General features: G+C 36.7%; 3 protein-coding genes across 3 annotated transcripts in view; all 3 read right to left on the bottom strand.

The window, feature by feature from the left end:
* LOC145463289 (integrator complex subunit 2-like) overlaps nucleotides 1-363 on the bottom strand; it is a 16054-nt gene extending 15691 nt beyond the window's left edge. The window contains exon 1 of the mRNA XM_081447032.1: nucleotides 1-363. This exon is cut by the window's left edge and continues 946 nt beyond it. The gene's annotated coding sequence lies outside the window, so the exon portion shown is untranslated.
* Nucleotides 364-499: 136 nt separating this feature from the next.
* Nucleotides 500-17962, bottom strand: LOC145463294 (serine/threonine-protein kinase Sgk1-like). The gene is made up of 20 exons (XM_081447039.1): nucleotides 17594-17962; nucleotides 14724-14810; nucleotides 13961-14033; nucleotides 11736-11811; nucleotides 11539-11635; nucleotides 11307-11353; nucleotides 10547-10604; nucleotides 9806-9889; nucleotides 9266-9328; nucleotides 8825-8893; nucleotides 8033-8076; nucleotides 7874-7942; nucleotides 7421-7457; nucleotides 5180-5266; nucleotides 4217-4312; nucleotides 3991-4098; nucleotides 3489-3539; nucleotides 3047-3136; nucleotides 2510-2567; nucleotides 500-2171 (listed from the first exon to the last, which is right to left on the bottom strand). Exons 1-20 carry the CDS (start codon nucleotides 17663-17665, stop codon nucleotides 2062-2064), a joined length of 1476 nt encoding a protein of 491 aa, XP_081303165.1. The 5' UTR covers nucleotides 17666-17962; the 3' UTR covers nucleotides 500-2061.
* Nucleotides 17963-20360: 2398 nt separating this feature from the next.
* Nucleotides 20361-22500, bottom strand: part of LOC145463293 (serine/threonine-protein kinase Sgk1-like) — a 15510-nt gene continuing 13370 nt past the window's right edge. Inside the window, exon 20 of the mRNA XM_081447038.1 lies at nucleotides 20361-21690. Within this exon, the coding sequence (XP_081303164.1) occupies nucleotides 21575-21690 (116 nt within the window). The 3' untranslated portion in view covers nucleotides 20361-21574. The remainder of the gene's footprint in view (nucleotides 21691-22500) is intronic.

The following is a 22500-nucleotide window of genomic DNA, read 5'->3' as shown; positions in this document are numbered from 1 at the left end:
TTGGTATTTTTGATGCGCTCTTTCCATTTCTGGCATTCTTTAAGTTAAAGGCCATAATATAAAAATTTTATAGGAAAAATTTGGTCACGTGACCCCAGCTGCAAAGGGCCTATTATGCATACAACTTGTTAACTAAACAGTAGCGGAAACAATGAAGCTCCTTTGAGACTTATCCGCTTTCAATAACTATAGAATTCAGGTGTTAGGTAAGAACTATACCCCAGTAGGTCTAGTGCAACACACTTCCTGCTCAAGAGATAGACCAAGCGAGTGTTGAGGTGTTTAGAGCCAGTTTCTTCTCCTTTGTATCCCAATAGTGATTCAGTTACATTTACTTCCTATTTTTCCCTTTTCATCCATTTCCAGATAACAAATGTAGATGTAGCCATCCATGATGTAGCTTAGGAAGTTGCCAGCCATAATTATTAAAAGCATGACAAATCGGCCGCGACACACCACCTCCCTTGCATGCAGGATTATTTACAACAAAGACAATAGCAGCTAGTTAACCATTCCAGGTTTATTTTATTCTTTGTCAGTATTGAAGTATTTCATATTTCACAATTTTTGTATCACATCTTATGGTATACAGAGTAATGGACATTGTTTTCACTACAGTAACACTTTCACACTTTCACCCCCAGCAATGATCAACTAAGTTCTCGTGAAAAAGATTTTTGTTGTTGATTGCGCTTAAGGTACAGTGATAACCAAGTATCTTTTGTCTCACGATGTCGTCACTTGGAATACGAATCGCACTTAAGATGAAAATCGGGTTGTGCTTAACATACTAAGTCACTGCACCATGAGACAAACGATTACACAGTCTAGCTAAGCTCTCCACAATATCACCAAAAAAACTGTACAGCTAACAAGAATGATCAAAACGATCACACAAAAATATTCTGGCACCTGTTAATAAATTCTCCTCACTAATATCACTCAAACTGTATGGATACTAGAAATGAGAATTTGCATGCTGACATTATGGCTTGTAGCGCACTTGAGACACATCTGGTACATGAATAAAACAAGTTTGAGGTCAAAAAATATATTCGAGCAAACAGGATAAAAATAGAACAGATATGAGGCTTACCTCTAACGACGAGGAAACTGAAAACTGGTTAAGGATGACAGGTTTCAGAATTTTTAGTAAGAATGATAGATTGAAACAAATGATATTAGCGAGAATTTTGATAAATCGCTTTTAATTCCTGTGACAAGATATGTTTGGAAGTTTCTTCGACAGGACAACCAAGACTACAACATAATGAGAAATTACACCATTTAAGACATTAGCTTTAACAGAATATTGAGATAAACGTAAAACTTTAGATCACAAACATAAACAACAATATTAAATTACCCATTGATAATTTTGTACCTCATTACATATTCAGGGTTCAAATGTTCAAGAATTAATTAATCCCCATAAATTAACCAAACATATAATTTATGCACAATATTTATTTTCAAAGTGGACATTATTTTTAATTTGTTTCCAATGACTGGAGGAAGGAAGGCAACATTGTCTCATTATCATTCGAGCCAGGGTAAATTACAGCTTACAGCGGAACAAAATCTTTTACGAATTAATTAAGTACAGAAAATTTCCCTTTTTTTCTCAGAGAATGGTAAATGCTTGTAATGGATGTGTGTAGATTGTTTCACCAAGTTCACAGATTGCGGAAAATGGATAAAACAAGACAACCAAGGACAACAAGGAAACAACAAAATGAATAAGGACTAGGGAGAGGGGACTTGGGAGCAGGGAGTCAGGGGACTAGGCAAGGGGACTGTGTTGTTCGTTCTCAGTCTCCCTGTTTTCCCGGTCTCCTCTGCGTCTATCATACCCATTAACCACAGTCAGTGAAGCCAAAGTGGGCTGTATTGATTTCTTTTAACTCCAAAACCCCCTTCTGTTATGAAATCTTGACAAACAGAAAATATGTGATTAATTACAATTTGTTACAAGTGATTTGACATTAAGATAGATTTAGAATGGATTCACAATTCTGTTTCTTCTCACTGTCTCTGTACTGGTACTGCGGTTAGTTGCTATCACTCAGTAAGATCTGTTGGAGGAACATATGTGAAGCCTACAAATGCATCATCTGGATCATCGACACTGGCACTCAAGAAAGCTGAGTCAGCAGATTTACCAACAGATCCTGTAAAAAAGTAAATGTACCATCGAGTTAATTTCAGTAAAATCCTTTTGATATAACATTCCTTGTGTTGTGTGCATAAACAAAATATTAATAACTTCATAGTCACTGCTTCGAAATTTAGCTGTGATTTACGTGTGCACGGCAGACCCCATTTTTTTTTTAAGTCTTCTTGTTTTCCCCACCACATGCACATACAACCATGTACAACCTGTAGACTAACTGAAGGAATTACCTTACATCTAATATCACTGAGTCAAACGTCTACTGACAGACCTTCATAAAAAAAGGAAACAGCTTTGGACAGAAATACTTCATTGATTCATTTGAGAAATACAAACCTGGAACAGGTTCACGGACAAACTCGGGATCAAAATGTTTTAGATCCAACTGGCCACTCTGTTGAAAAACAAATAGCACTGGTAAAATCACCATAGCAACAAACACTGTTTTGATACACTTCAACACTTTCAGTTGATTTGCGTTGTATAATTAACAATCTTTGAATTGATTAACTAATTTGTAATCAATTAATTATTTAATTGCCTTTGTATTCTTAGGGAAAGTGTTACGTTGGTTCCTCCAAGCAAGAAAAAAAGGAATTTTCTGCAAAATTCCAAAGGAATCTATTGTTAGTTAGTCAATTTTTATTTTTACTTAGTTTTTTTTTCCTGTGTTTCACACATGGACATGATATAATGGCAGCTAAATGGCAAATAAATGATGATAAATATGATGATGATGATGACAATGACAATGACAATGACGATGACGATGACGATGATAATAGGCTTAAACTCAAATATGTAAAATTCAGTCAGGAAAGTGATGCTTCCAATACTACGGGCTGCAAAACTATTATTATCAATTACACTCACCACATTAGGGTTGTATGGTGGGTCAATCTTCTTGTCATACAAAAGCTGCCAGTCAATTGTCGAGAAGAATGGATGACCCTTGATTTCCTCCTGTTGAGAAGCACAATCATTTTAAAGTTAATTTTTATTTCAGTTGGTTACTTGAGAAAGATGCAGACTTCCGGCTACTGATCCAGCTATGAACATGAGCAAAGTTCAGAACTATGATGAAATTACATTACTCTGCAATATTATTATTAAAGCTTGACTAATACGACAGCCGCCAGTTATTTTTAGTATGAGTAGAAATACATCAGCTGTCCTTCATGTTGGTTAACGAAAAAGTACAAGAGACTACTCTGTGTTTGACTATTTGATAATAAGCTTGACCAAAAAACCCATACCAAACACATGCAAAAATAATATAAAATAAAAAAGGACTATTAATAGTTAGTTTACTTACAAAATCATTTTCCCCCTGTCCAAATCTCTTGGTGCGGTCCTTCTGAAGAAGCTATGAGCCAAAAAAAAAAATATATGAACTGATTTAAAAGAAGTAAGTTATACTTACTTACACTGTGGTATACACAGAAAGCACCAGCACAACTAATGGCAAAATGTACATGCAGGCATATCAGAGACTGCAGGTCAAAGTGGACAACATTTAGTTACAGTTAGTTAGTCAGTTGCCCTAGCTACTGATATCAGTTATGTGATCACCTCATCCACAAGGTGTAAATAAGTTCATATACAGTTGGGCTCTTTTCACTAAAACACAACAGATCAAAATTTTTTGTAACCTTAACCCAAGCCCAAACATCACCAAAATCATGTTAAACTCCAGGTGACTCATTTCCCCTGGGAAACTGTACCTACAGGACTATTGTAACCAGTTCTGCAGCTTCTGCTGCAGAAATCCTGATGAGGTGTATTCTTAACTGTGCCTACATATATACTATACTAACCCCTTCCAAGATATGCCTTGCACTGTGGGAAATATTCGTTCTCAGACGTAGAGGTTTATTCAAAATGTTGTCATACATTTCAGCTGTGTTGCGACTGTAAAAAGGGGGCTGTGATAAAAACAAGCAGTACAAACTGTTAATCATTTACACACCACATGAACAGATTTCAGTGCATTTTTGACAAAACAATCCTACAAAGTAGCAATAACCATTTTATGTTTCTTACCAGACCATACATCATTTCATATAAGACTGCACCAAGACACCACCAGTCTACAGTTTTGTCGTATTCTTGTTTTCTAAGGACCTCTGGTGCTAAGTACTGCAAACCAGAAAAAATTGAAAAATGCAACCTTAAATTGCAAGGATGACTAATGGAAGGGAAATTGGACACAAATGTTGATTTACAATCATCAGGGCCTTCTTTTCTATTTTTCTGAGCAAACATGGCAAGAGGTTAATAACAGCTACAGGAAAACCTATATCAAGCAGATACCATCTATTACGTGGATGCCAGATTGGGTCCCTTAATTTTCTTTCCACATTTACTGTTAAGCAAACCTGCTTCCAGAGGACTGACCTCTATTACATAGGCATGGACACCAATATTAAGCCATCTCAGACTCCCTTAACATTCTTCAGCAATGCTGGTTTAGAACTAAGTAGAATATGCTAGATTGATGCATTGACTGACTGGACATTGTGCTATGAGCAGTCTCTTATGTTACTGGCCTTAAGGGGTTCAGTCACAGTATTTTGAGTTATTTTGGCCACATACAAAATTACCTTTAAATAGTAGGAAACCTGAAAATAACCGTTTAATAAGATAGAAAAACACCAAAGAGATAATGATAAACCACAAAGGAACAAGGATGGCTAAGGATTGAGAAGATTACAAATGATGAATTTGAAAAATTGAGGCTAAACTTTTCAATATGCGCAAAAAACCAAAACATAGCTACTTTAGGACTTTATAAGCTCTATACTTTTAAAGACTTGTTTCAGTCACAAAATGCTGATTGCAAATTATCAATACCCTGCAACCAGGTGCTACTTTTTTGCTTTGTTTTAACCGGTGAAGAAATAAGAAGACAGCGTAGAGGGAAAGATCGCAGGTTGACAATTCCTTGCTGGGAAAGAGCTAACAGCACACCTTGATGAAACCTGAATTGATGCATGCCCTGCCTACCTCAGGAGTTCCACAGAATGTTGATGTTGTTCCATCAGGTTCTATTCCTTCCTTGCAAAGTCCGAAGTCTGTTAAAACTATATGGCCCTACAAAGAGAACAATAAACACTACATGATTGACGCATGATTCTTGGAACCTAATGTGGAAATACAGGACACAAATGATTGTCTAAGATAATTTTTGCTATGGTTAATTCATCAGACAGTACTACTTATCAGAGTAATCTTGTCATGAAACCATCGTTAGTACGCAACATAGTCTTGAGATAAATCTGATTGTTCTGATTGGTTCTTTCTTGGTCAAGATCTTGTGATATGGAACATTTCCACGGCGTTGACAAAACCCGGATCGGACCGGACCGGATCACGGATTTGATCACGGATCGGATCACGGATCGGATCACGGATCGTATCACGGATCGGATCACGGACCGGATCACGGACCGGATCACGGACTGGATCAAGGAAAAAAATTCAAAATTTTGTTGAGCAAATTGCACTAGAGTGACTACTGTGAGCAGAAAGTTTTCTTTAATTCAGGTGTGATATTCCTTTATTCTTTTATAATATCAAGCCAACTGGGAGCTGGTCACAGATGAATTTTTTTCAGGCTGTTGGGTTTTGATTGCGATGATCAATCATGTCTTCATATCTTTCTCCCCAGTTCAGATAAATGATATTTCGTGTATTCACTTGCATCAAAGGTAAACTGTCATAAAACGAGTCAGTATGGTAATAATAGGACGAACGTATGAATAGAAACACAAAAACTAAAAACACTAAAAAATTAAACACCTGATGATTTCAAACAATTTCCGTTTTTGAGACAAGTCTATACTTTTACAAGATGCGAGTTTGGAATACGATATTTCGCACTGGAATAAAACGAAACAAACCATTTGTATTTCAAGGAAATATAGCTGTTTTACAAAAAATTCTAGGAATGGCATCGATAGTGTGAACGATAACGCAACCCGAGAATAAACAACATTTTAGGAGTTACGTCACGATTTTTAGAGTTATTTTTAGGGTCGTAAAGAGTTACCTTTAAATAGAATAAAACCTTAAAATGATCGTGTTCTAGGATAGAAAACACTTAAGAGGCAAGAACAAATCAAAATGGAATGAGGACCGTTAAGGATGGCAAAGATTAACGGGGATTGCAAATGACGAACTTGAAAAACTAGGCTAGTTTTTTCAAGATGTGCAAATCGTGACGTAGCTCCTTCAAAGCAAGTCATGTCCTTAAGCTTTCGTACGTAAGTTTTCTCATTAACCGTAACGCCAACTGCAACGCTCACATCTGACAAGAAAATGTAGCCGAGAATTAGCCACTGATAACAATTTCAAAAACGAGAATGGGAGGTTCACGCAAGCTTCGAGCCAACTAACGTTCAAATATAACTACATCTGCCTCTTCATTACAATTTAAATTCATCGTAAATTAGGCGCTTATGTGGCTTTTTAAATGACCTCTTGTCATTCTCTGTAATTAACATGTCATTGCGTCAAATTCAGGATTCTTATTTTCATTTAACATATTTTAGTTTTCCACTTTTATTTTTTATTCATTATTATCTTATAAACGGTTTGATTTTTGTTTTTGATTTTTTTCTTTAAAACTTTGGGTTTTTTTTTCTGTGATCCGATCCGTGATCCGATCTGTGATCCGATCCGTGATCCGATCCGTGATCTGATCCCTGATCCGATCCGTGATCCGATCCGTGATCCGGTCCGTGATCCAGTCCGTGATCCGATCCGTGATCCGATCCGGTCCAATCCAGATTTTGGCGACGCCGAACATTTCCATGGAAATGACCATAAGCCATGTAACTTCAAAAATCTCAAGAGCATGGAGATTTTTGATGTAATGCACTAAAAATAAATTCTTATTATTCTTGTTATTATTATTCTTATAAAGATGATAATAATAATAATAATATTATTATTATTATTATTATTATTATTATTATTGTATTTTTATTTATTTTTACTTCTTTTATTTTTATTTTTTGAATTCCGAAGCCAGCAAATTCAAAACAAGTACCAGGTAATAAACTACTTACTAAACTACCTTGCTTGAACCATACTGGGGAATATCAGATGTTGGTCATTTTTGTAAGGGACTCACTGCACTCGGTCCATACTGCCATGACCTCAGGCCAACATTCCTCAGTACAGCTCTCACATGCTCAGTCAGTAAAAGGTACGTACTAACAAAACAAAACAAAACATACGAACCCTAAAATCTAAAAGGATATTCTCTGGCTTCAAATCCCTGAAAAGATGATAGCAGAAACTTACTAAATAATACGCATAGTAGATAAATTTACTCCACCTTTACCTCCAACTTGAACGCTAATACTGACTGTACTGTATTGATTAAGTGTTGACCCCTGAATAAATTTCTGGGATCCAACAAAGAGTTGCAGATAAGACCCTCAAATAGCATTCAAGGTTTACTACCTTTTAGGTACAATGGCAAGATATCTGGCTGTATCAAAAACAACGAATATAACACCATGTGTGAATAAACTGCACAGGTAAAATAAATGCCAAGTCCACCCAGCCATATTTGCAGCAAATGTTGAGGGTATCTCTTTGAGAAAATCAATATCAGATAACAATTTGATAATCATGTACAATGTGGAAAAAAATGCATTTTCAAAGAAATGATAATTATTATTAACTTACCTATAAATGATTGAAAGTGCATGGAGATAACCAATTGCAGAAGCAATTTCTGCAGCATAGAATCTGGCCCTGAAAACATGTTAGGACATGAAAACTGAATCAGTTTCATAATGCTAAATAAATGTGAATGAGGCCCGTATGTGAAGTAACAGAACCTACCTTGATTCGGGAAAATATCTCTCTCTTTGCAAATGGAAGAAAAGCTATATTATAAAATAAAAAATCAAAGAATTTTAAAATGTGATAACTTCAGGTACTAACTACCTAGTATGAAGCAGAGTTTTTAAAAAATGTCAAACTTGGCATTTTTTATGCCACAAATCTATGTGTGACTGCAGACAATGCCAGTCATTTTTTTACTTCAGAGTAAAGCAGGGGTAGTGGATTGTAAATGTGAGACTTTGAGAGAAGGCAAGACTAGCCCTTTTCCTTGTGTGCTTGAGACATTTTGACTTTTTAAGTTGCAAGACTGAGACTTATGTTTTAAATGTGAATAAGAAATTCAGACAGTTTACAAAAACAAACAAACAAGCAAACAAACACACTGGGACTTGAAGACTTTCTTAGCCTTCCAAAACATTGAGACCCCAAGCCAGTTTTGTAAAAAAACTGAGACTACATGACCCATGAAATTCAACGGAAAATTTACCGTGACCGATGGTCACCCACACCTTGAAGCCTTAAAAAAATTCAGTTGCATCTACTTGCTAGCCACCATAACTCCTTAAACTAAAAGATGGACTTATCACTCATTAATCAGCTAGGTCACTGATGGTACAAAATCAACCATTCTAGCCAGCAAGCTATGTTCTGATGCATCTTAACAGTCAAGCTTGACTAGTCAAAGGCTGCACATGCCTCCATCCAGCATAGCAAATGTTTCACAAGATGACTGAGAATGCAAAGGCATAATTCTCACAACTTTGGTTGCAATAACATTGACAAAGCTACCTCGCCTCCATTCACATAATCCAGAACAAAGTAGAGCTTATCCCTAGTTTGGAATGAATAGTGAAGGCCCTGCATTGAAAAAAAAAAAACTTTCTCATTATCACAGCTTTTCTGATTTTGTAGAATATTGCAAATTTATTTGAGGTTAATGATCACAGCATAGACCCTATTCATAAATGGCTGCCAATTAACAATTCTTTTGTAGGCATTTAAATTAACCCAACTAAACTCGTTTGAGAGCAAAAAAGGTTTTGAATTATCAACTCAAAATGAGGTTAGTTGGGCTAATTTTAATACTTTCAAAACAATTTTTAATTGGCAGCCATTCATGAATAGGGTCTATTAGCCTACTTAAATATACATTATATGTTTCTTTTTTTGTAAGTTTCATAATACTACCATTCTTAATTAATTAACATATTAAGTAGACAGCAAACGTACCACTAAAAATGGATGCTTAATATTCTGCAACAAGACATTCCGTTCTGCCATGATATGCTTTGCCTGAAATACAATGATTACATTACATTAATTTTACTGACAGCTACAGATTTTAACTCTCCTTTCTAAAACAAACTATGCTCATAACATTAAATAATACATGAAAAAAAATAACCATAGTGACTGCCTTTATTATCAAGCAATGCTTGTAGTTCAACAGTGTACTATACAGGAAAAGCACTTATTTATCCACCTTGTTTGTCAATTGTATTTACAATGTTATGATTGCTTCTTATTGTTAAGAAAAGCCAGTTGAGCTAGTTAACATGCCTGCTTTGTTTTTTTTTCTTAGCTCCATCCCTGCATAAGTACCTGATAAATTATAAACTGATGATTAAGCAACCACCAGGAGCATTCTGCCACACTGAAATAGCAAGTCATATAACAGGTGCCAAGAAGGACGCCAAGAGAACTAGAGGACTTGATAATACCACATCATACAACGTAATGTAACGATGGTCAAGAATACATTCAAGTTACCTCATTCCTTTTCCTTATAGCTGCCTTGTTCAGAACCTTAATAGCATAAAATTTATCCTCGGCTTTGTTCTTGGAAAGAAAGACCTACAAAGATATCAGTTCATTATCAATTTGATGAAGATGTGAGACGAACAGATCAAAATAATCACTGGCTGGCTTTCTGACAAGATTTTAAAAGAGTGTTGACTGACTGTCTAAATAAGTGACTGACTGTCCAACTGTCTGTCTGTCTCTGCTTGACTGACTGATTGATTGATTGACTGACCAACTAGCTGGCTGACTAGCCGACTGACTGGCTGACTGGCCCACTGGCTGACTGGTGGACCAACAGATTGACAGACGGACAGAGCAACAGTCAGATGGACTGATGGACTGACAGAAGGACGGATTGACCAACCGACTCACTCACTTACTCACTCACTCACTTACAAACTGACTCACCGGCTGACTAATCATCTGACTGACTTTGTCAGACTGTCTGACTGACTGACTGAATGACTGACTGTCTGTCTGATCTGACTAACCCTTAGACTAACTGACTGAATGACTTGTCCACCAACCCACTGACTAGATAGACAAGCTCCAGTGATTTAGTGGCTGACTGACTATCTCACTCACTTAAACACTACATGAGTTATTACTAAAGGACTCTTTTAATGTGTCTTTAGTTAGAATTTCACTAACTTGGAAAATAAACAACAACAGACATGTATTCAAAATGAGCTTCATTTAGTTCCTCACCTTGCCAAAACTTCCTTTTCCAATGACTTTTAAGAAGAGGAAATCACTGGGTTTTGCCCTAAAAACAAGTCATATTCACACGTTTGAATAGACAAAGACATATTTTATCAACTGCTTGCATTTAATATGCACTATTAGGTTTGAAATATATATACACAAAGTATTAGACTCTTTTAGTGCATTAACCATCATCTAAAACAACAACCAACATATCTATATTGAGTTGTCAACTCATATGACACCTACCAAGTCCACTCGACATTATTGATATTGTTAGGACAAGTCAAAGCCACTTTTAATTATATTTGATAATAATGATAATGATAATGATAATATCTATAACAAAATTCTTGATCGCAATTGGTTCTATGAGCGCCTATTTATCATGTAAACAGCGTGCGATCACATGGGTGCCCAATTACAGGTGTCACAATTTCAACAGGTCATATTAGGATACCTTTGCCACTGCTCATATCAATTACCTGTGCTTCAATGGCTTTATTCTTAATATTTCCTACAGTTATGGAAGGCACTCCTCACTTTTTTGCTCAAAGGAAATTTTGTTTTTGATACGATTAATTAGTAATTGGACCTCAAGTTATACAATTCAGGGAGTAATCGTGTTCGTAATTTCAAATTGGCCTCACAATTACTCCCCTGATTACTCCCTGAATTGCACTCCACTTGGTCCAATTACTGTTACGTTGTTGTTAATAATCACTATAATCATCATCATCATCACTTTTGAACAACAACTTACTTGGGATTGTTTGTACCTCCTAAGTCAATGCCATCCATATCTCTACCCTGTCAAATATAATTATAAAAAGAATCATTGCACACAGAATAATTAATATTATATATAACCTGATGGTTACAGCACTAGAAAGATACTAAAATGCAAATAACCGACAGTGTTGGCTATCAGACCTTGAGAGGTCTAAGCAACAACCGAGATCTTTTCAAATTCTACAGTATCACTTGTTAGTCACCTGACTGTCAGACTCGTCAGCTCCAGGCTGATCATCATCATCATTAGTTTCAGCATTTTTTGGATTGTCCAGTGAAAAGAACTCCCTCACATCTGGGCTGTGAATGAAAGTTAAGAATTAGTTCAAGGATTAACAAATTACACCTTAAACAAATACAGCTTGAAGATAGAATGTCAGAAAATATATGGTTAACTTACTGGTCAATAGCTTTTGGATGACTCATAATCTTTTGCGTAACATCATTTAGACCTTCCCGTCGTATCTTGATAAACTCTATAGAACAGTAACAAACTTACATTGTACCCTATTATTACTGTAAAAAAACAGCTCAAACAAAATGTACTAGTTATTCCCATCGAATTCAACCAGGGTGCAGGGTTAAATATACCTTGGTAATCGACCAAGCGCAAGGTCAAGATGGCTGAATATTAGCCAAGTTCTTTATTTTATGTGGCTAAATATTATTTAGGCAAGGTTAAACTCGAGCTAATGCAGCCAGCTAGTGTGCCCATCCAGCTAATATCATTTAGGCAAGTTAAATATGAGCTTATGCAGCCAGCGGTTTCCACGTTTGGGAGTACGTGACCTGTGGGGCAGCCTTCAGGGGTTTTGCAGGGGTTTATGGTTCATTGCATAATATTGTTGTAGTGTACTCTGCTGATTGTTGCAGATCAGTTGCACTGCTTTGCTCGCGAATCATTGCAGATTCTTGCACCCTCTCCTCCCTCCCGTTTTGTTCTTGGTCAGGGCAAGTATTCTTCAGGTAAGTAGTTTCCACTGAATTTCTTTCAGTGTGACGGTGCCGGTTAGCGGACGCTCGTTGGGTGGTTCCTGCTTTCCAGGGTTGCCATGGATACCTCCTAGCGGCTTATGGCTTTGGCACCCCGCTAACCTTTAAGGCACCAGTTCCCAAGCTCATCTATTTGTGATGAGTTTAATGCATGTTTATGGACTGCAATGAAGTTGGGGTCTCTAATCTCGTGAGAAAAAGAACAAGGCCAATATTCAGCCACATTGACCAAACAAGCTTAGTCAATATAAGTCCATATTTATGTATCAATGGCTTTCAGGGAAATGTTTCTTGCGGGACATAGCGAGTACTGGCAGTCTAGAGTGGGTAAGATGGCACCATCTTGACCACTCTGGTAACCAATCACAGACCAGAGGTGGTACAATTCTACAGAGAATTAGTACAGTCTAAGGTTATCTAGCTGGGTGACTAATCTGACGAATTGAAGGAAAAAGATTGATTTTAATTAATGATATTAACCCAAGATTGAAAGATAACTTTAAAGCATAAAATTTTCACATTCTAATTCAAGTTGTGGTTCGAGTTTAGTCAAAATAAGCAACAGACGAATATTATGACTGCCTATAAATATATTTAGGACCTAAGTCATCATGCATATTTGAGAAATTATCAGACTGACTGACAAAATTTAAAGTTAACAAAACATCCTGAATTATCTTAATCATGCTTTGTATGACCAGGCATTAAACTTGTTGACTTAATATGACAATAAAAATAATTGTTTTATAAGGATATGTACAAGTATATGTAAGTGGACTGTTGTTTAGCAACTTCCTTAAGAGACAACACACATGCAGAGACAACCTTAGGAGGGGGACATGGGAGGGTTCTGAACACCGCAACACCGCAAAAAAAATTAACAAACACTGCATCACCGCAAGAAAAGTCAACGAAACACTGTCACTGCAACACTTAGCGCCATGATCTGTTCATCTAAACTTAAAATAATACTTTTATACCTTAACAATTTTCCACAAAATAAACACATCACAACACTTTTCATTGTGCACATGTCACTACTGCTGATGTCTGTAAATCAGTTTTCCTGCTCTTGTGAAGAAACCTTGCGTGAAGTTAGGAAGCGGACGAAGAAAAAAGAGAGGAGCCTTTACCCCAGATCCCTCTCTTCTTTTACTTTGCTCACTTTTTTCGTGTATAAACCCACTGCCTGAAGCCCTATCTCAACTGAAAGTATTACTTTCCAGAGTTAGCTGTGTTTGCGTTCGATATCGATAACCGTTTGAAAAAATAGAAGGTCAAGAAAGACGCAGGACCTTGGAGCGGGTATAGACCGGTATCAGAATGACCTATAGACAAAGCCGAATAGCAAAAGGAAACAAATAGCAAACGTGTGTAATTTACAAAGCTTCCTTAGCTTAGAGAGCCTTCTTTCTTCCCTGACGACGCGACAACTGAATATATTTTGTGGCCGGTAGTTTTCACCACCTTTTCCTTTTTTCGTAGAAAAAAAGTGCACAGTCAATAATACATTATATTCTCACTGGCAGGACCAAAATAAAAATCCAGACGACACATAGTGAATTGCATGTAACTCACTGGATTCAATTAATCCAATTCAAGTATGGAACCTAATCAGCCCTAAGTGCTCACCAGGATCAAAGTTATTTCCAAGCAATCTTTTACCAGGCAGCTTGATGTGTAAGTCTGGATATAGCTTTTTGAGCTGTAATAGAAAAAATTTAATTAGGGGAGTAAAAAGAATATGTCAATATGTGATAAATGACTCTGCACGTTAGTATTGCTATTCTCAAGTTTTTCTCAGTTCTGCCATATACAGTACAGTGTAAATATACTGTTATTCTCTCGCAGCCTCTTATTTAACTCAGCTTAATAGAGATGGGCTTTGATGAGATGGGGTGGTGGGTTTACATGAAGTCACAGTTATGAAATTTGATGCTGAAACATTCTTGGCAATGCCAATGTACTGGTAATAACTACATAACATCATCTGTTCATAGCTTGTCAATGGTTGCTATTTTGTGCTCTGATAGGTTAAGCATGGGCAAGGGGCTTAAAATGCAGTGACAATGTCACATCTATAAATTTGTGATACGACTTATATCTAGGCCCGGTTTTGATCAAGGCCCTTTTAATTTCACGATGTAGTGAGCACATCATACAGCCATACAGAATGCAAAGGAATACAGAATGCAAAATGCACGCAAGAAGTACTCAGTACAGTTTGATACCATTAGGTTAGACTTCTGAATCAACTTTCAAGCTTAAATGATTTGAGTTGGCTCGAAATCAATATTAGGTTCAGCACATGTAAAGTTCAACTCTTGCACCAGGCCTTACAGATACAATGAATTGTAGTTCTACCAGCTGGGATCTCCAAGATATTTCTGCATACCTTATCACACATTTGATGAAATTCATTGTATCTTCTAAATATGAAATAACTCCTTCCATCTGGTTGTTTTATTAGTACTTTGTATACCTGGGGAAAGACAACACAGCACCATTTATTTGCTTCGAAACATTTTGGAAACATGCAAGTTTGGCCAAGATGGTATTGCAAGAACTAATGCATAGATTTAGCCAAGCCTAAAAGTAGAGCTCCTAGGCCAGGTTGCTCAAAGCCCTATTGAGCTAACCCAGGATAAGCAAAAAGTTTGATTTGAGTAATCCCAAAATACATGAACAAAAGCAGTGAAACAAATTTGTATACAAGAAAAATTTATACTTCAGTTAACTTTTAATCCTGTTTTAGCATTAACTGGCTTCCGAACAACATAACCCTGATTACAACACATTAACTTGACATGAGCCTGCAATCCAATAAAAACCAGCACTTGGTCAGCAGTCAACTTAGAAAAACCATGTGATCTTGACGAGTTTTTAACTTGAGCCCACAACATGGATATGTGATACTGGTCAGCAGATACCTTGTTTTGACAGGTGTCAATTGACCATAACATGGATGTTCAATACCAAAGCAGGACACTATAAACCAAGGCTGCATGTCTCTGTCAACCTATCAGCTAAAGTATGGCTGCCATCTTACATGACACTTTTATTGAGCATACACGCCCACGAGCAAATATACCGCTAGCCCTTTTTACCATGAGAAATGTGATTCACAGGTTTCCGTGAGTATGGGGCTCTGCTAAGCGGCCCTTTGGGTCACTGGAGCTCTACTATAAATTGACTTCTCTTTGTTCAGTCTCAGGATCAACAATAATCATTGTTCAAAATAAATAGACTGATAACTTTCTAACTTTTCCACACAGAATTTTTTACATTAATTGGATTTATTTAAAAACATAATGAGGAAAATGTCCGACATAGTTTGTATAGGTGGAAGAATCAGCCAAGCAACTTCATGCCTGAATAAGAGTGATAATCTACCAGAAAACATGGTCATTGGTTTACAATGTTGTATGATTGTAAAAATTCAGGGGTAACTGGATACACAGAGGCATAATTTATGTAGAGAATAATTCCCACGTCTGTTCTGAAGTGTGATATGTACATAGAATGCTTATTAAAATCCATAAACTCAGAGAATTCCAAACACAGCTTGCTCCATCACTGACACTTCCCAAATTGAGGTCAGAGGTATTTAATTATATAAAGGTAGTTCAAGAAAACAAAGTATCATTTTAAAGGCCACAAGAATATGAAATCTCATGAAAAACAATTTGTTTACGAAAAAATTTCCTAAGGTTATAACAGCATTTGCCAATTTTCACCTAAACATGCAAACCACATGAGGCTTGGTGAAAACTCTTCAGGAAATTTGTCAAAGCATCTGTTACATGTACTGTACCACTCAGTGGCTTTGTTAGATAAACGAATCAATTTACAAGATTTTCTAGCAGATCAACATCAAGGTCCATACAACATGCACTATGTAGCTAAGCCAAAATAAAATAAATTAAGTGATACGAGAAAGGTAGGAAAACCCTCCATCAAAATTGTTTACACTGTATATCGAATTGTACAAACATTAAGACAATGTTGTTTTATTCAAAGCTATTTTTTGAAAAAGTGAATTTACTGATATTTGGTGAAATGTTGTGTTCTTAGCTGTTTCATTTTTATAACAAAACGTTTTGACCACAAAATGGACACGAGCATTTTCTAGGCCTAATATGATAAAATCAACCAATTATTATTTTTTTGCTTTCCCTGGCTAATTTCTCAATCGAACCAAGAAAAACACAGTCGAATCTTTAAACTTTGACTCCCAAAACAGATGGATCAAAACAGAACATATGCCACGATCAATTTTTAAGTGAACGAGAGTCTTTAAAATGTTTCGCTTCATTTTCTAACTCGTGCAAAACTTGACATGTCTCAAAATATATGATTAGCTTATAGATAACAAGATCTTTAGTTATTACTAAGTCAAAGCATGATGGATGCTACTGGAGAAAAAAGTAGTAACGTGAACGGGTTTTTGGTAAAAAGACTACATAAACCTTATCCAGAACCAGAGTCCGTCTAAATATCAAATGGTTAGCTTAAGTACTGTTAATTAGCCATCAGATTTTGTCATTTCAAAACTCCTCAGTCAGTTCGTGTATAAAGTGTTGGCTGTAGTTGTAAGCTTGAATTAACAAATGTACATGTACATTTCTATGGGGAACAAAAAATCACTGAAAGCGTTAAATTAATAGTAACAGCAAGAAAGAGAAACTAAATAGCAGCAAAACTGTCCATTCCTCATCGAGTTGTAATGAATGGATACCTTTGGGCAATTACGGGATAAACATGACACAAGAAACATGTAAACCTATTTGACAACAGTACCTAGACAAGCATCCTACTAAGCCTAACATTTCTTTCGACCCTGTCTTAAACGGCATCAATAAGCTTGCATAACGATTCTAAGATACAAAACTAGGATTAGCTTTTCACATTATAACAATCCATACCAAATAGATTTTGTCGCTACAGTGGCGACGAAACGCCTACGGAAACGTGAAATTCGATCGCCGCCAACGAAACGCACAGCAGAACAAGATCTCCCCTATTTCTTCAACGCGGGAGCTTCATAGATGATCTTCGAGCAACGAACCTTTGCTGCTTTTCGTGATATCTTCTGTCGGTCGTCACAGATTGAACGGAGAACTGCGGTACAATCTTTGCATAGCTGTTTGTTTTCATTTTAGAATAATCATCGACAAACAGAGCACAGCAGAATACGTAACAAGCAAAAAGGCAAGTTAATGCTTAACACACAGTTGATGATGAATCGAGAAGAACAAACCTTACCGTAAAACGCTTTGATTTCTCTGAGCTCAATGTTTCTGAGTCAGGTACCGTTACATCTATCTGCTTGGACATCGCATTTGCTGGAAAATGCTCCTGCGGTTGAAAATTATCACTGGACTTCGTGACAGATCGATAGCTACGGCGCTGTGGTTTTGCTCTTAGGGGAAGGTCGCGCTCGTCGGAACTTGTAATGCTTTCCCTGTGAAAGAAAAGCGTGGGATGCTACGTCGTTTTATCAAAACCTAAAACCCACAGCTAATTTTCTCTAAGATTACTAATGAGCGTCCAAGAAACAATAGATGGAATAAAAACACTACTGCCCTGGGAAATAGCTATGAATGCAAAATCCCAATAGGACAACTCAAAAGGAGTCTGGGGTCAACATGTCATGTCACACGCCGGAAGAGAGAGTTGGGAGAATTTCTATTGTTATCAGGTGGTAAACAAGAGGTTTATTTTTGGCGCTTATTTCGGAATACTAAACCTAATAAAATATTTCGAAAAAGAGAAAATTTCTAAGCATGAAATATCTGTTTGATACGGAAATAAAAAAAAATTGAAAGGGAAAGCATTTGAAAATAGAAATACTGTAAGCTTGTAATATCAATTTCGAGTTTTGTCTAGAAAACGTGGGAATAGGCGAATCGTCTTTTCCGATCACGTCCTTAATTTTGCATTCATTATCAGATCATTAGAGAATTCGAGTAGGCAGAAGAAAAAATATTTTCAAACTCTTATCAGAAGAGTCAGCTGTGGGAGGCAGACGAACGAATACAAATTATTGGTGAAGAAAATTGTTTTGATCTCAAACAGCCACCCAAGAATACAGATTTGCTTCAAAAGCGAGAATGAAGAATCCAGAGATTTCAGCCGCCGCCTCCGCACGGGCTAATCAGAGAACGGTTAAGAAGCAGATTTTTTATCCTGTCTGCTTTAATGTCTGGTTGACTGAATAAATATAATGCCATCAACTCTTTCAGTAAGCTATGTATTTCGGTTAGACGCGCAGTTTGTTCAGTCTTCAAATCATAGTTAATAGAGGTGACTGGTTATGAAGCCCGGAAAACATCAAAGGAGCAAACAAAGATTCCAAGATTTATGTTGGAAGGTCCACGACCGTGCACAATCTTTTGGTTTCAATACCCTATGCAGGACTTACGTAACCAACACGTTTCTATTGGTTAGTTCCTCAGTACGGAGTAAACAACTATTGTGTTTTGTACATGGGTCAAGGCTAAAAAAGCGAACAAAAACATACAACAAGGAACTTTGTCGGGTTTCATAACCATTCCCCTCTATTAACTATGTTCAAATTAGGCTTCAATGCTAATTTCAAGCGAAAAAAAACAAAAAAAAACCGGAACTGTAGAGAAATAATGTGGCAGTATCGAGGAGGCAATTTAGTCCGGGGGTGTGGGTTAGATAAAAAGAGTTTTATGACCGGAATAATAGAATAACGCATGGCAATTTTCTCCATGAAACATCATGAGAATGGACCGCCTGTTAACATCGTATTTTTTGCGTGGAAAGCTTACAGAAATCTTTAAGTGTATTTTTAACAATTAAATCAATTACTCATGTGTTCACCATGACAGAAAGGCCGAAATGTTTACCTCAACCACAATATAACTCCCTGCTAGTCACGTCCATTATGAGTAAAACAGGAAGAACGGGCACCGTAAGATGTGTTGAACACAGACAAATTAATATCACTACACTTGTTTGGTCGTACAGAGACAAGGTAAACAGAGGTAGCATTGTGATAGTTTATCATTGTAAACCATCTTACGTTAAGTTTTTTTCCGTAAATAGTATGCGATAATAAAAAACTGAAAAAACTGAAACTGAATCCATGATCCGCTGTTTGGTGGACAACTTATATTTTAACGTCATGTATTTTTAATACGCCAAACGCGTTCTGGATATTAGCCATCAAGCTGAATGGTCCGTCCTAGCCTGTAGAAATAAGTTTTTACCTTCCTTTTTTTCCCTTAAATATCGCGTCCGAACAGCCAGTTTTCGACTTAAAACTACAAAAACCGTGTTTGAAAATTACAACTCGTTTACTTTTGAGGAGAATGTAAGGGACAAACTCTTTAAAACTTTGAATGTTGATTGTTCAAAATAAACAAGAACTCTCCACGACTCGCAATCATATCGTCTACAGTGAACTACAATCTGAAAACTTCGAAACACAGATAATGTCCAAAGACAAATATCCTAATCTATTTATTATTCTTTGGAGAAAGGTCGTGGAAACGAGTCGGACCATGTCTCTATTTTGGTGATTTCGACCAAGCTGTCAAATCTTTTTTTGAGTTCAAAACATTGATAGTCATTGACAAGTACAGCGACACATTCATTTCAATTTCTCAGTCTAGGACAGAAAAACCCGCGAGTTATCAAAACAGCGGGATATCCTCAGAACATTAGTTGTGTCACGTGACTTGTATTTGGACCAATCATGCGCGATATTTGACGGCATACAGAAATTCAGACCATATCTAGACAACTTATTTTATAATGGAAATACGCAGAAAAAAACAGTTTAAATAAACTGGTGGTAGAGATTATTTTCGTAAGCCCTGAATCAACATATTTTTGGTGAATCAACATATTTTTTTAGTTGATCTTGGATTCTGGCCATCACCATGTGGTTACGAGAAGAATAATAAACTTGGTTAGACTTAATAAAAACAAACAAACAAAAGCTAGCAAGCTGATACACTCCTCAGATCTCATTGACCAGACATTATTGACACGAACATTGAATTTTAATAACTCTACAAAGAGAATTTTATTTCAAGTTTTTGCACCTTGTCACGTACCGATAAAGACTGACTGTAACTTAATATAATCCAATAATGTCTAATACTTAAATACAACTGTCTTTCCAACTCTATAGCTCTAATGGATCCATGGAACCACAGCAAAATTATCAATAAGTTAAGAACATTTCATGAATTTGAATGATTTAATCATAAATCGTAATAAATTAGGGTGTTCAGTCGATCATATCGCTGAACTTTGGTGAACTTCCAGATGTCTCTCAAAATGCCACATTATTAATTCGTACCATTTTGTCAAACGTATGAACTATAAGTTACAAGACTTTACTGAAGCTTAAAACTCTTTTGATTTTATTTAATAACCAATTGGTGCAAGCAAAGTGTGTCACTGCAGAGTAAAAATGTAATGTTTTAAGACCATTTTTACCTAAAGTCTACAATTGCAGGTTGCGTTCCCTAATGAACCAAAGCTAAAGGGGGCCCATCATTGACCGCACATCAAAACAACGCAATCGTCAAAATCAAACTCGGAACCAAGCACGAAAAGTGGTCACAGCTGGTTTCCATATTGCCCTTCATTCTGATTACGTCGAGCCATTATTTGAACCTAGTAATCACGATAATGACTTTCCACAGTTTTGAAAACAGACAATTTCCCTTTACAGCAGTCAAACGCACTGCGCACGTGCAATTCCCGACAAACTTTCAGAAATCCTCCATTTTCAGCTCAGGCGATGAAACAGTCACCGAATAGATAAGCCATATACAGCACATATTCATGGATAATTGTTACCCGCTTAGTTTATCGGCTGGTAGTTTGGTTTCCAACCGCTCTTTTTATGACGTCTTCTTACACAATTTTGCTGCAAAGTTTCAAAGAACTTTAGAGGGTAGTATTACATGTTTGCGTTTGACCGCTGCAAACGTTTTGTTGGTCCAGTTCTGGCTCTCTCTCTGTCACGCTGATTTTTAGCGAGTGCAAGGCGTAGCATTGCGTGACAGCATGAGGGCCATATCTGGACTAACGTTTTCTCTGTCTGTGATAACTCGCGTTTATTTTTGTTACAGTGCAATGTTGCAGGACCGTACTGTAGACTGTGTTGTGATGTGTTCGAAGAGAGCGCTTTATACTATAGCTCTACACTGTGCATCTAGCTTAAAGCAAGAAATAAGTTACACATTATGTTACAAGTCATTCGTGCAGGACTTCTTCCATTGGAGCAACATAAGTGAAACCAACAAATGCATCATCAGGGTCATCCACACTGGCACTTAAAAACGCTGAATCAGCAGATTTACCAACAGATCCTAGCGTGAACAAAACAGAAAATAGAACAGCAAATGTTAAATCACAATCAGTCGTTGTTGTAATTCAGTATAAAGAGCGGTTTACATGATTTAATAATATACATGAAAAAATTACTCGATTCTGATTGGCTGAGAGCAGTGCAGTTCAAGCGTAACACCAGTGCAAAAAATGTAACACCGGTGCAAAAAGTGTAACACCAGTGCAAATTACACATCGTAATTCTGAATTATGATTGGCTGAAAGACAATAGGAAATTTTCGAAGCCAATGATATTACGTAGTTTTGAGGGGAAACTTTGAAAAAAGTTTTCTCGAATGCGAAAAAATGGCTTCAAGAAAGGTCTTCCTGCCGTGACTTTCTCCACGCAAATTTTTTATGTTTAAAAAATTTGCGGCGAAGCGGCTCGTGCAATTTCAGCTTTTTGAAAAACTCACTCGTGCAGATTAATTCCAAATTGAACTCGAAACCGTATGATTACCCATACAAATCACATATAAAGAAAATAACAAGAAGACCTCAGGTGATGTTGAACGAGCCGATTTTTAATCCATGTTACACGAGACAACTTTTAACGCAACTTTCTGACGGCAGTTGTCGGCAACGTTAAGTTACACGAGAAGATTTTTAAAGGCGCAACAGGCAAAATTCGGGCAACAACAATAACAAAAAACCTGCATGCAACATGTTGCAACAACGAAATGTTGCGTTAAAAGTCGCCCTGAGCGCCATGTTACACGACATCGATTTTTAACGTAACAAAATCGGCGTTAGCAATCGGCTTGAGTAACATTACTTTGCAGGTGATTCCT

The sequence above is a fragment of the Orbicella franksi genome, chromosome 12 (assembly GCF_964199315.1).
Source record: "Orbicella franksi chromosome 12, jaOrbFran1.1, whole genome shotgun sequence".
In the NCBI taxonomy this organism is placed as follows: Eukaryota; Metazoa; Cnidaria; class Anthozoa; order Scleractinia; family Merulinidae; genus Orbicella; species Orbicella franksi.
The sequence above is the reverse complement of the archived record's forward strand: the minus strand, read 5'-3'. Positions and strand labels throughout refer to the sequence as shown.

Coding starts and splice junctions, on each gene's coding strand:
- LOC145463294 (XM_081447039.1), bottom strand. CDS start 17,665: ATGTCCAAGCAGATAGATGTAACGGTACCTGACTCAGAAACATTGAGC. Junction 11,354..11,538: donor CTGACGAGTCTGACAGTCAG/GTGACTAACAAG, acceptor TATATTTGACAG/GGTAGAGATATGGATGGCAT. Junction 8,077..8,824: donor ATTATGTGAATGGAGGCGAG/GTAGCTTTGTCA, acceptor TTTATAATATAG/CTTTTCTTCCATTTGCAAAG.